The sequence below is a fragment of the Gasterosteus aculeatus genome, chromosome 7 (assembly GCF_964276395.1).
Source record: "Gasterosteus aculeatus chromosome 7, fGasAcu3.hap1.1, whole genome shotgun sequence".
Lineage (NCBI taxonomy): Eukaryota > Metazoa > Chordata > Actinopteri > Perciformes > Gasterosteidae > Gasterosteus > Gasterosteus aculeatus.
The window spans coordinates 23503907-23518127 of record NC_135694.1 but is presented as its reverse complement, the minus strand read 5'-3'; the positions used below and the strand labels follow the sequence as shown (position 1 = coordinate 23518127).

The window sequence follows — 14221 nt, the reverse complement described above, 5'->3', positions numbered from 1 at the left end:
AAAAAAAAATTCTGGAATCATCAGAATAGAATCTGTTTCTCTCTCAGATTGTGTTTGTGTGTTACCTCCGGCCTACGTTCCAGTGCTTCCTTCATCAGTGGATGGAGTTCTTCAACTAGCTCCCTATGAGCAGGATCAGAGAGGGACAAAAAAATCAATTGATTGCTTCATTGCTAAATGAGAATGATCAAATCATCCTTCCTTGTAGATAGAGGACGGCCTGCTTTGAGGGAAACAGAATGGTTTGTAACAGATATCCATCTTGCGCAACCCAAATGTCACATGTCCTAAAAAACACTAATCCGCGTACCGACCTATTAGAGACTTTAATCTCTTTGACAAAAATGCACGCCCTTTTCGAAAACATTTTAGATTAAAAAAAGCTAATCTCTTTGAAAATTAAATTCCTCTCTTTCACAGTGGAACCTTTGTCCTCTAAAGAAATGTGATATGTCTCTGTCAATTTTTTTCTGAATGTCAACGAGGCATGCATCTGAGTTATGAAGGGAATGTAGGAACGGATGGGATTGAGTAATAGCAGAGTGAAAAGACTTATGTAAGCGAAAAAGCTCAAATCTAGCACATAAGCTCTAGCTCCATTTTCTGCTGTGATCCTGTCAAGTGGTATCGCGTTCATTCATGCTCTGTGTGTTTACTACCATTAACAGTTAACAGGGTCTGAGCATTAAGTCAGAATTTTTCACAAATTATTCAACATCTTAGAAGGATAAAAGATATGTAGCACTGGTGAGAATTATTTCTGAATGCTCCCGTTCAAATACCTGAAGACGAGAGCGTTTGTGCATCCAAACCCGAGCACCAGAGAGTCTGTGATCTCCAAACTTTCCGCTCTCATCAGCGGGACGAGCTGTTTCAAAAGCCAGGCTACCGATGGAGTTCCTATCACCTGAGCAAAAGCAAACACATAAGCATTGATCAGGCCACATCAACAACCTACGTAAAGAAACAACACGTTCTGGGAAACTCTTTTTTTTCCTGTTTTACATTTCAGAGAAGAAATGATCTTTTCAGGAAATGGAACCAATTAAATAAACTTAACATATCCAGCACAAACACCCACTTTGTTGTCGTAGGTGACGCTGCCGTCGGGAGTGGTGGCCATGATCTCCGGCGTGGAGGCTCGGAGGTGACCGGGGGACATGATGCTGGGTTTAGCCACACCGAGACACAGGATGAGGTAGTTACGCCACAGGGAGATGTAGCTGTCGCTGGAGCCTGCCGTGCTGGTCTTCTTGGCGTTCACAGGACTGCTGCGCAAAGACAAATAGGAAAATAGGCATGTGGTCAGATATGTGTCCCATGAACATGGATCGTTTGTTGAATGATCTCTCTATGGTCACACAGTTAAATACAATAGAATGATGCGGGTTCTCGTACTTGGGGTCGACCAAGGGCAGTAGCAGCTGTAGCCGTGTGAAAGCATAGGGCCAGGCGTATCCCAGGGCAGTGGGGCAGTGTTTGGGCAGGTGCTCCTGCCGCAAGAAGATGTGCAGACAGAGCACCCACGGGTCCTTCACACACAGCGCAAAGATCCAGACATGGCTGGGGCTCTTCACGTCGTAGGAGCTGCTCACCAGCCGAGCCGTCCACTCCACCAGCCACTGGAGGTCAACATGGTGGCTGAGGGGCAAGGTGGACTGAGGGGGGGGAGGCGATTAGGAATGATACACGGCAGCTGAGGAAGTGACAGGAATAACTTATTGCATGTACAAATGTTACTGGCGCATGCTTTGCATAAACAAGCTCACCGAGTCAGAGACAGCGACGTGAACAAAGCTGTCCATTACAGCTGGGCTCAGCTGGTCCATCACCTCGATCATGGGTTTGTCATCGTCCTGGAGGGCGATAAAATCTATTTTTAAAACAGCGTCATACGCACATACCACATATCAACATTACAGCTCTGCTTCCCTCATTTACCACCAGCTGCGAGATACATGCTGGTAATATCCAAAGTATGACTGTGTATAACTCTCACTTTAAATCTATGACAGGAGCTTAAAATAGCGGAGAAGCTTGTGACTTGTTTCTCGCCATCTTCGCTGGGTGAAGATGTGAACTTCCTGTACTCACGTCAGCATGTCCCAGGGCAGTGAAGAGGCAGCGTATTTCTCTTAACACACCGACCGCCAGCTTCCTCGTGCTGATCTGACACGAGCAGAGCAGCAGCAGGGCCAGACCCTCAACCGCGTGGAGCACGGAGCAGTGGGGGCTTCGCTCTGGTAGTCTGGGGCTGGACTGATGGAGGTGGAGGACAAAATGGGGGGAGATTAAGTAAAGAGTACAAATATTACTGTGAGTCACCTTGTAAAGTAATGGTTTCAAACTACAAACCTCAACTCCACCTCGCGTCTTCCCTTGGAGCTGCAGCGCCAACCTCCACTGAGTGAGCAGCTGGAGAAGGAGCTTCACCGAGGCATCCTGCAGACCCTGATGGGTGTCTTGAACCTGGAATTGTTTAGAGAAGGGAACTTACAAAAGGGCTGCCAATCTCATGTTAGGATATTTTAATGACGATTATGCCTTTTGAATCACTCTAGTATTTTTGAAATCCTGAGATCCTTATGCGATGGTGAGCTACACTTTGAAGTGTAAACAAAATGTATTTTGTATTTTCTCTTATCTGGTGTTTATCAATACAACAAGCCAACAATTGCAAACGCAGGATTCACATTGTATTGGCTAGGTAGCTGTTCAGAATTACCTCGCGCAAAAGGAAATGTGTGTAACCAAACAGGACGTCCTCCCTCCAGTCTGGGAAATCAAGTAACAGGCTCTGCAGGGAATTCTGGGAAATGAGACGAAGCTCGTCGTCCATGTGCACAGTAAGTCTAAGGGGATGGATGAGAACAGATGAGTCGAGTGAACAAGAACTTATTATACAGAAAGACAAAACCATAGGAGTTCCATCAACAAAGTATTAAAAAAGTATAAAAAAAGAAAACAACATAGCCCTGAAATAGGCTATTTTGTGTGTATAATTAGAATGTGATGCATTTCCTCTCACTCACCTTGAGAGCAGGTCAACGAGCTCAGGTTTGGACATGGCATCAGGAAGGATTCGAGGAATGGCCGCCACACATGTTCTGAACAGGTCGATTTTAGGTTTCCTTTCGCCACTGTCAAAGTTAGAAAGGGATGTTAAGCACAATCGCCCAAGTCAGGGGGAGTTAGCCTCAGCTGCAAATATTGGTAGGGCATGTTTGAGATGTCTGAGACTTTGAGATAACAACATCTAAGATATGTGGCAGCAAAATCATAAAGATAGCATAATGTCAAATGCTGTACATTTATTTATGTTTTGCATCATTTTAATTATAGTATGACAATAACCCACAACACTGAGAAGTTAAAAAAAAGAAAAATGCCCTTTGCAATTACATACGTGATCATGTCCTCTGGTTCTTTGTTGAGCATCTGAACGCTGGTGAGCATCATACAGCGACCCACCTCCTTGTCCAAGTGTCTCAGGATGTTGTCCAGAGCCTTTCGGACCTGGGAGTAGTACAAGGACATGCCTGTGTAGGACAGGAAGAGACAGCGCATCTGTTAAGAGGCTACATTCACATCACCCTGTCTAGAATGAACAGGTACACACATACCTATAAGTTTGGCTTCCTCCTCAGTAAGTGTCTTGCTGAGATAAGTTTTCTTTTTCTTCAGAGAGTTTCCAGAGGGCAGAGTGGCTCCTGTGTTGGGCATAGGAGGCTCTCCGTCCTTCTGTTGCAGAGCGTCGGCTATTACCAGGAACGCCCGCAGGCCGATGTTCATACGCTGGAACACAGAGAAAGCACAGCATCCTCACTATGTGCCTGAGTGTGCTTATCGATAGCAGTGATTCAATGGACGCTCATATGAAAAATGTCGAGGCTAATGTAGCCAAGGGACCTGATGCTGAGATGACGGGATCCAAGAGTTTTTCAGCACTTTAGGAAATTAATTAGATCTTCCTCGGGAGCCACAGCTTTGTGGAACATTTTTTCACATATGCATTAGTACTCCCAACGACCTCTAAACCGACTTTAATGAGTAAAATCGCTTGCCCTTTAAACTGCATTGATTGCAGTGATTCATTTAATTTGTAATAACATTAGGCATGATCAACCCTAATTATATTTCTTTCCTACTGCTGAAACATTTCTTACTCCATCATCCAACAAAGAACGTTCTTCACCGTTCTGCGCAGACTGAGTACTACAAATAAAAACTGGAATGCTCATCCTTGTAACATGGCCCAGGGGATACAACGGTGTACTGTGTGCGATTGTGTGCACATGATTGAGCGTCTGTGTTCGCTCCCCTTACCTCTGGGTTGAGACTGAAGGCTTTGGCAGGTTTCCCGACGCTCAGCAGATCAAATATGATCTCCTTCATGGCAAAGTCCAGTCTCTCCTGAACAGAGGTCAAATAAACTGGTGTTATAAGATTTTAGAGGTGTGAGGCAACAAGCTGTATGTAACCTATAGGACATTTTTATTACAGTATGTTTTTATACCGAGACAGAAAATTGACAAAAAAAGATGTAAGGAAAAGGCCTTGTATGGATATAATAAGTCTGATTATTCCATATGTGTTATTTACAATAAATTACATATATGCCTTTTTGTGATCAGGTTTTATCAGAGCCACTAGAGAAAGTGCTGCAACACTAACACTAGCTTTTGACCAGTTTCTTCAAATCTGTCGAGGTAAGAATTTCTTAGTGATAGCAGAAAGAAGTACAGAATAAATCTTGGAAGTTGGCACATTGTTGGCTCCGCACTTAACACAACAAACACTGCTTCATTTCTCATGCCCTAAAGCCGAATGTACCAACTGTGTGCATGAGAGTATGTGCAAGTGTCATACACACCTGGGCAATAAACTGGATAATCTTGACAAAAATATTCAGAGGCATGTCTCTGGGCACAACGCTCCGACTACCTTTGGGGAATAGAGTGGAGGTGATGGACGTCAGACGACTGGGGGAGGAAGGAGAGACAGGGAGGGGGGCGGGGGGTTGAGACAACATCACAACATGTTTCGATAACAACGATAACAAACATCATCACTAGAATGCCCTGGATTTGGTAAATGTCCCAAATGTTACAGCACAAAAGAAGCGGCATAAAGACAGACCTCCTTTCGCTTTACAACAACTTGGTTCAAAAATGTAGTTTACAATGCAACAACTTCAAAGTTACATCTTATATCTAATTGATCACAATCATGACACAACATTTGGCCGTTACCTCTGAGTTCCTGTGTTGCTCTCGCACTTTATTCGGATCATGTAGACCCAGAGCAGGCGGTAGAGCGATTCTAGAGCCACGCGGGCCATCTTTGGATCTCGATTCTGCAATTAGACAAAGATATAGATTTGATCCCTAACAAATCCTTCTTCGTTAGCGCACATCTAGTGCACTGGCTTCATCGTATTTGTACGGTAAGGACATAAACGCCGACCTTGAGGTTGGAGAGGCAATTGTTGAGGAAAATGTGCCAGCGGCTGAGGAAGAACTGCTTCTGACTGACACACAGGAGGCAAGTCACCAGAGGATACAGAGCCTGTGGTGAAGAGGGGAGACAGAGAGGAGAGACACTTCAGGCAATTGAAATTCAAAGGCCAGTCATTGAATGTAAATATGAAATAGAGCTGCCTTACTGTTTTTTTACACGTATGCAAAAGGCAGCCTATTGCTCCGACGTTTAATAAAGTCACTCGTTAAAAGGACTAGGAATCATTTATTCTAAACTGAAAATCGGATTTCTGAGCTCTTCCTTTATCAACAATAGGCAATAACAGTGTTTCACACCTCATGAATCCCTCATCAAACTGTTTTGTTTCCATCTTCAATAATCTATGTTTACATCTCTGCCATTAAACGCTATTATTATTATATTTCAGTTTCTTTCGGTCTGTCCCTTTTAATTTGTTAATTGACTTGGAATTGTTAACACATGAATTCCTCCAGTTCATAAATAACAAACATAAATCAGAACAATACCATTGCACGGTTCACATAGAGGAGTGTCTGGGCTGTTCAATCATCTGGTACGGGTATGTAGACAGATTATTGTTGAACATGAATGCCTTCAGTGAGCAGTGTGAGTCCAGGTACACCCTTCTCACGAATGGTTCTGTTAAAACTAGGTTTAGGGAGTGCATCATTTACCTGTCGCTCCTTATCAAAGTTGCCATTTGTCATCTGTCACCTTCGCATTTCAGTGTCACCTCTCTTGTCTATCTCAGGTGCTCAGAGTGCGTCACAACTGTCATTCCTAACATGTCTGCCCATTCTACTGTGACACTGCTGGTGTCGTTCGGTTGCATGCGTCTGTCCAGGGCTTGTCTCGAAAACGTTTGCGTGCAGAGGAGGTGTTTCAAGCCTTGATTAGTTTGTTCTGAGCATTTGGAGAATTCAACAAAAGAAACAGGCGTTACGGCCGAGTAAGTAATGTCTGCAGCCCTTAGGCCGTGACTCCCCGTGTGGGAGGCACCTGAAAATATATGACAAAGAAACCGGCAATAACGCAACGCATCTGTCATCGAATCTGTCTGTCAAATGGCTGTGGGATACAAACCAAAACCAAAGGGTGGGAAACATCTCAGGGGAAGTGTAAAGCATGAGTAAGATTAACCAGGTTATTGCGCTAACATAACTACTGTATCCTTCTCGTATGCCTCCGCCAACCGCTCAAGTAGCAGTTTACATCCTTGTCAGTCCACAATGTCATTTTATTACCACGGTGTCATAATTATCATAAAAATCCTTGAAGTTATGGCCAAATCTGAATCAGTTCAAGAAGACCGTTATGCCAATTTACAGTGTTGCCAATGTAGAGGCTTGTTTCCAGCAAAAAGACTTTAAGAAATAAACTAAAGATGAACTAAGATGAAAAGAAACAAATAGGAAACATTTGACCCTTTGTGTTCTCAGGAAATACTGCTGTTATAATCTGTCTGGCCTGCACCACAAGTCATGGCCTGTCCCATCATTTCCTTGACGTTCATTATTTTTAATAACTTTTTCAGCAGTGAAGAAGGTCCTTAATATACCAGTACTGAAACTGCGGTTTGTAGGTGAAAGACCACTATCTCGATAAGAAAGGTGTACTGCTTTTAAAACGCCCGTACGCCGCGTCCTGCACTCCTCTCCACGGCAGCAAGCTAAAAGCCCACATATGGGAGAGTTCCAGTAAGTGCTCTCACCAAGTGCTCCTAATGGAGAGGAATTGAAGAGAGAGGGGCACTGAATAAAAGGAGAAACTTACCAGAGAGTGTTTCTTCCTGGATGACAGGTCCAACGTAGTATCGTACAGACTTTCTACAAAATTTCGCAGACACGGCACGTTCACCTCGTTCTTCACGGTCTGCGAGGAGGATGAAAAGTGCAAGAGTGAGTGTCCAGAAGTGTTTTTGTTGGGTCCCAACACTACTTGATGCATGTGGATAGATAAGACACTATACATTCAAGCTAGACATTTGTCTTATTGTTCTCATTGCTCTTATGATCATTGTCCAGGTAAAAACACTATATAAGGAGAACAGCAGAAAGACAAAAGCTAAAGTACACTGAGGTGCTCAGCAGTAAGATTAAATGCACTTACAGCAGCTACAGGTACAAGTATTTCCACAAAGAGTCCGGCTAACGAGTGTTTAATGTCTTTATCCTTCACTTCCAAGAAATACTGCGCGCACTCCTGAGGAGACAAAGAGAGTAGGAGACAGTTACAGAAACAAGGTATGTACTTGACAATGCTGCAAATGCTAGGTCGCCTCCTCTAATCCCCGAGTCGTTACGGGGTTAGGAAATGAGAAACATTATCACCACTGCAATTACCATCAAAGGGGCAATAAAAAGGCACATAACCCCTAATTACTCGAGGGGGCCCTCTTAATAGTCGAGTTAGGATATCTCTCTGATAGCACTAAACCTCTTCAGGGGATGAATGTGCGCAGGGAGGAGCATTTCTACAATTTGTTAAAATCAAGTAAGGGACCAAGTGGTTTGAGCTCTACCTGCATGAACTGGAAGGAGGCTTCAAAGTCCTCCACCGGGTACATTTTGATGCGGAAGAACTTGAGTCCCATGATGAGGCTGATGGTGGACTGGATGACGTAGGGGCTCTGCTCCTTCTGCCTCAGCTCCTTCAGCTCGGAGATGAACTTCTTCCTCACTGCTGGGAACCTGCCATGTAAATGGCGACCACATTTGAACAGTCGCTCTCAGTGAATTGTTTTCATGACCAGGCAAAAAGGAGTGAGTTTACTATTAGCCTGTCTGTGTCCGACAACCAAATTGACTTGACCAAAAGCGCTGTGCTAGCCCTATGTTTAGAATGGCATCTGGACAGATGATTTGGAGGGAATGTGCATGTGTGTGCGTGCACTGATTCTTTGGGCGTCTGCGTTTTTTTTGCCAGCCCCTTTGCGTGTTTCACAGGGGTTACCACAGCGGCTCAGTAAGGGGAACAGTCATCATCCATCTGTTTACTGCAAGTGTTTAAATAAGATACACAAACACCCACATAATGCCTGCATACGCATAAAGTACGCATAACTTTTTCACAGCACAGTGTGTGAATAATGAAACACAAACAAATAATGATGAAAGGAGAGCTAATTATGTCAATGAGCTGGAAAAATAGAGATACAGGTATGTGTGTGTTTGTGTGTGAGCGTGTGACAGCAGAGACTGAGCAATCCAGTGAAAGCTACTCCATCCCAGTAATAACCTCCTGGAAAATGCGAACCGTGCTCATCTGTCATCACAACATGACAGACAGACGGAGGACCGTCATTATCCTCATTGGTCATCAGGCATTTACACATCCACACAAACAAAAGCACGCACAAGCACTCACAAGAGCAGGCATAGTTTCTTTCTCACTTGTACTCAAAACGGAGGTACGGCATTCATGACATCGGTTGCCACTTATTTATAACTTATTTTCAAATATTTGGGCATACGGCAAAATACAACAATCTTATTGTTGATGCTGTTTATATACAAACATTTAAATCGCAAGCACTCACAAAGAAGCAGTACAAACACTGATTTGCACGTTACCTGGACTGAGCTACAACTCCCACGACTTCAGCATAGAGGTCAGCCACTATGTGCATGTTGCCTGTGTTGGGTCCCAGATACCTATCCCAGATAGAAGTGACCACAAAACATGAACATCACAGTATGTGGCTGTTCACATTGAGAGAACAATACACACATTTGCCACATTTGTATGAGCTGGGCAGAGAGAAATTGCATGTTGAAGGCAACGGCGCACGTCAATACGTTGGGAAGATTTGAAATAAGAAGTAAAGTATTCCACTGAAATGCGATGCATTCAAGAAAATGTGTTGTGCTTCTACATGTGATCTGACTTACCCTTCTTTGTATTTGAAGTGCTTGAATGTCAGGTTTATGACTTCTTGGATGAGTCCGTCCAAAAGAGGATGAAGGGGGATCTGGATTAAAAGAGAAAAGTGTATTATTATTTCATTCCGATCTCCATCTTTTCACTGGATGGCTCGGAACTTTTAATCATAACAACAAGTCAACATAAAATACACAACAAAATACGAAACGATAAATTTAGATAAAGTCTACCAGGAGCGGGTGCAGGAAATACCAAGTAAGTTGGTTGACGGGAGAATTCACGGCGTCGTATTTGGCCGTCCAATCGGCATTGACAGCAACTCGATTGCTTCGATTGAAGCAGTAAATTCTGCAATGTGTGCCTGTCTTTGAAGCCCCGGATTCCCGTTGGCCACAACAACAGATCTTGAAGATGTTAACCCTGCTTTTCTCCGTCCATACGCTCTTACCCAGGAATTTATTGCTTCACTTCACAACAAGTAGCATCAGCAGTGATTGCATGTTCACGTGAATTAGTTAAGTAGCCAAAATCATTTCCAGACTAATAGTACTTAACCAGTGCGGCTTTGCTTCCAATTGAGGGATATACTGTTTCACAACAGGCTTTCGTTTTTTTTTGGAGTGAAACCCATTCATGCTGACTAGTGAGATATGTTGTCTAAGTGTTAAATCAAGACTCACCTGCTTCAAAACCTCAATAAGCACCAGAGAAAATATGAAGTCTATTGCCAGATCCCTCCGCTCCAATAGGTAGTCTTTCTGTTGCTCGTCACTGAAACAAAGAAACAGTTTGTTCTTACACTTGCCTTTGTACTCAACACATTAGAATGGGCTTTTATTACATTTCCGACCATTAACTAATTGAAGGCACCGTCAGGGTAATTTTGTAGCTGTTGTGTGTACTTAGTGTGCAGTGTGTTTGAGATATGGAAATAAGCTTCTGCTGTTCATTTGTGTATTTTCTTTTTTTATGCTTTTTGTGTGGCAAGGCTGTATGCAGTTAGTGCAGGAAAGAAAAGTAATACACTGAAGTACGTCTGACATGGTAGTTTGTTGTGTTTTAGCTTTAAGCTTCACGATGTATTATTTGTTTCTGTAATTGAGACCTCCGAATCTACTCCGAATGAAATGTAACTCGAGGGCATGTGCCGTTTGTGTCCTCTCACTTCTTCGATTTTGTGTTGGCCCTGGGTCGATACTCGTGGGACTCGTCCTCCAGACCGTTCTGCCTCTTGTACCAGTCAAACAGAGTCCTCAGGATGGACGGCAGGCAGTACTCTGCTAGAGAACTCATACTGCTGATGAACTGCACCGAACGAAGGAGTGGGCCATGTGAAGGTGAGCAAAGAAGAGAGAGCGAGAGAGAGAGAGAGAGAGAGAGAGAGAGAGAGAGAGAGAGAGAGAGAGAGAGAGAGAGAGAGAGCAGTTAATCCCACTTCCAAAATAAAACAATTCTGTGGCGAGTAAAATGTGTCCATATCAGCAACACAAACCTGGTCGAACTGTGGGTCCTCTCCCCTCTGCAGAGACTTGTTAAGTGGCTTCTCCTGCGACATAAGAATGGAGAGAAGGGGAAACATGTCCAAGGAGATGAGAACAGGTAAACATTTTGCTATGAAACTTTGTAATCACAACTAGAGCTGAAAATATCGAACGTTTTGCTAATTGAGAATTTGACAGTATACCAAGCGAGGGATATGATAAGAAATACTTTTGCTTTATTTAAGGGTATTAGTACATACAAAACAACACGTAATTGATTTCCTTTTTGGGAAAAAATCCACATTTTCTTTATGAAATAATATATGAAACCCATTTAGTGCCATGTCATACTTTTTCTTTTCTTTTAAAGTATAACTTCAAAATATTGAAGACACTTGAGACGCTGTGTTGGTGCTAAATATAAATGTGATTATCAGCTAAGGGCCTAAAACAAGCCAGACTGGACAGAATCCCCTACTAAATATCAAACATGCTGCTTAGACACCGCCCTTGTTATGTTCCTTTCATGAAACATATCAGGTGTTCAGCACTAAGCGCCCTTAACATACTGTAAAAGCTTTGCACCCTACCTCTTACACCACTTTGAGTAAGAGGTAGGGTCTATATATATATATATATATATATATACTATTTAGCTCCGAGGCGCATTGCAGGCCTCCCTTCCACTGACGAAGAGTCTACATATAGGGGCTCTGGATGACCCAATCAGATGAAATGGACACCTAAATGATGCAGCAACCTGAGAGACACTGGACGAGACGCCGAGACAAAACAGAATAAGATACGGTCGGAAAGTCACTCACCAGCGGTTCGGCCATGATGATGCGAATCTTGCGTTCGGAGAGCAAGGTGAAGTTGGCAAACAAGCTTTTTAGGACGAACTCGCCCGGCTTGCTCTCAGGGTCCACGTTGACGGGCGCCATGACGACAGGACCCTTCCTATCTCCCAAGGTTCCACTGACTGGCGGGAGGGGCGGCTTCTGTTCCACTGGAGAGGCTGGGGAGTCAGAACAGGTCAGTCAGCCGAGGCAGAATTTTCAAGTCTTTCCAAAAAAATGTGTGATTAATTTGTTATTTTTCAAAAATCTATTGACAACCCTAATATATATCATGTCGGTCCGAGCAGAACCGTGATCTGGGCATCACAACCACTTCTGCAGCTCAAATTGCTGCAATACAAAGACTCTGCTGAGACCTCCTGCTCATTCTCCGGCCTCCCGTCCTACTAAACCTCACTCCTTGAAAATCTATTCTTCATTTATTATTGTGAAGTAAAACTCCTTTGTTATTACTCGTTTGTTTCGAATGTGTGTCCAAGCTTGACAGGCAACACTCTCCAGGCACACATATACATATACACACGCGCACACACACACACACACACACACACACACACACACACACACACACACACACACACAGACAAAAACACGTGCTGGGCAGGTCATGTTTTCATTCCTCCCCTCTGATTCCATCATCATTATGGAGCCTGGGCACATGGGGAAGATAAATAGGGAAGGGCTGAATTCTCGCGGGGATTTGACTGAGAGACATTAGGATGAACAGGGCACTTCATGTCAGGAGTCTCTAGGAATACTGGCTTGCCCTTAAAATAAAACAAACTCCTCACTCTAAGAAATGGCGTCTGTTATGTTAAAGTTCGGGGACTTAAGCAATAACTTCGTGGATATTGTGCAACTTGTATGGAAATCTATCATACGTCAACCAATGTGGTTTACCAAAGAAACAAACTCAAAAGGTTACTTGTATGACTGAAGAGGGTTTGAGTATTAAATTCCCTGAACATGCTGAAAGGAACAATGTGCATAAAAAACTTTCCAAAAAGGTTAAAAAAAAGCAATAATTCCCCTGAGCATTTCCGCGTATCGTGTGTGTGAACAGTGTCAGGTCAAACTGACCTTTCATGACCGCGTGACCCAACCTCGGTGGAGAGGTGAAATGTAAACACTGATTCCGGGGCAGAACGGGCCCCGGGGGCCTCATGGACAGTGGCTTGTTTGTATGAAAGCCGAGCGCTCGAACGAGGCAACACTGTGCGTGCGTGCACTTGGAACGCACGCACCCCCTGCGTGCTTACCGAGGCCCTTGATGAAGCTGATGACACTAGCCCTGCTCCATCTAGTTGGCACTTCCATGGTGCGGGCAGCCAGACGGCGAGGAACAATGGTACGGCGGGTAGACGTGGGTAAAATGGGCTGGAACGGAGGGATGGAGGAGGGACACCAGAGGATGTGGGGAGTTGTGGAGGTGTAGCTGCGTCTACAAGGTGTAAAATAAAGCTCCAACGACGGACAAATAGACAGAATTCCTTGCGGACCAATCAGCAGCCACAGGAGAAGGTTGCCTTTAACATCCAACTATTTGTCCATGGCAGCTTTAACCAAAGCTGAACGTGTGGAGCTCCATCCTCCAGAAAGCTGACAGACAGGTAAAGCGAGCCGTATCCCACGTTCAATCCGAGGGAAACATCCGCAGACCCCAGGGAGCCATCGCCGGCCTGAAACCGCTGCGGGTGGAGACGACTCAACGGCCTTCGTGCGTCCAAGTGTCTCAACCGCGGCGGAGACAGGAGACGCTGACCTGTCTCCTCAAAATAGCAGAAGAGACGACCAACACCGTCATGAGTGAACTCTACCAAAGGGGAAAGAGATATGTTCCAGTGCGCTGCTCCGGCGGTAGATCCGAGGCTGCGTAGGGCCCCATGCTCCAGAACTACACGAGACTAACTATCGGTTTCAACTTTGGCTTCTGCTGCGGCTCCGGCCCGCTGTCACGGCGCGGCGCGACAGCTCCCCCTCCACCACGGGAGCCCGCGCATTGGAGAAGTTGCGTTGAAACAAAGCGCTTCTTTGCGAGGGTTGAGGCGGCTGCCCTTTTGGTTGTCAGTGGCAGTCAAGTAAAGTCTGCTTGTGGAGATCTGACCAGAAGAGTTGCGTTGGAATTTCAACACTGCCCCGAGAGAGAGAGAGGCGAGGGGAGGAGGGAGGCGCTATATTTAGACCACTGGAGGTCACTCTCTTACATACCCACCACTCCCACTGACCGCCACTCACACACTCCGCACACAGACACACACACACACACACACACAAACACTGACGCCGGCACACTTGCGAAAGACCCACATGTAAGCAACAATTTTCCCAGGCAGACAGTGGCAGATCAGGAAAACTCCGTAATCTTATTACACCCGAAAGTAAATGGCACTGATCTAATTCAGAGAATATAAAGTTGACTCCAAACAGAGATAATCCGGTAAAGCTTCTATGTGACATGAATTTAAGACATGTATACATGTCTGTGTGTGAGCCTTG

At 44.5% G+C, this 14221-nt stretch overlaps 1 protein-coding gene across 9 annotated transcripts in view; it reads right to left on the bottom strand.

Moving 5' to 3' along the window:
• The window catches only part of fryb (furry homolog b (Drosophila)), a 46853-nt gene that overhangs the window by 19243 nt on the left and 13389 nt on the right, over nt 1–14221 (bottom strand). For 6 of the 9 annotated variants that reach the window (XM_078106551.1, XM_078106545.1, XM_078106546.1 and 3 more), the window contains exons 2-25: nt 11690–11883; nt 10877–10930; nt 10550–10689; nt 10065–10155; nt 9393–9472; nt 9075–9155; nt 8024–8192; nt 7612–7704; nt 7276–7374; nt 5467–5568; nt 5253–5356; nt 4874–4982; nt 4327–4413; nt 3624–3795; nt 3407–3539; nt 3033–3140; nt 2726–2852; nt 2356–2469; nt 2095–2259; nt 1770–1856; nt 1399–1658; nt 1082–1271; nt 783–907; nt 66–123 (exon numbers count right to left, since the gene is read on the bottom strand). In XM_078106551.1, the coding sequence (XP_077962677.1) occupies nt 66–123; nt 783–907; nt 1082–1271; nt 1399–1658; nt 1770–1856; nt 2095–2259; nt 2356–2469; nt 2726–2852; nt 3033–3140; nt 3407–3539; nt 3624–3795; nt 4327–4413; nt 4874–4982; nt 5253–5356; nt 5467–5568; nt 7276–7374; nt 7612–7704; nt 8024–8192; nt 9075–9155; nt 9393–9472; nt 10065–10155; nt 10550–10689; nt 10877–10930; nt 11690–11809 (2868 nt within the window). In that variant the 5' untranslated portion in view covers nt 11810–11883. Of the gene's footprint in view, nt 1–65; nt 124–782; nt 908–1081; nt 1272–1398; nt 1659–1769; nt 1857–2094; nt 2470–2725; nt 2853–3032; nt 3141–3406; nt 3540–3623; nt 3796–4326; nt 4414–4873; nt 4983–5252; nt 5357–5466; nt 5569–7275; nt 7375–7611; nt 7705–8023; nt 8193–9074; nt 9156–9392; nt 9473–10064; nt 10156–10549; nt 10690–10876; nt 10931–11689; nt 11884–12984; nt 13859–14221 lie in introns of those variants that run through there. The other 3 variants (XM_078106549.1, XM_078106553.1, XM_078106550.1) reach the window with 2 other exon arrangements.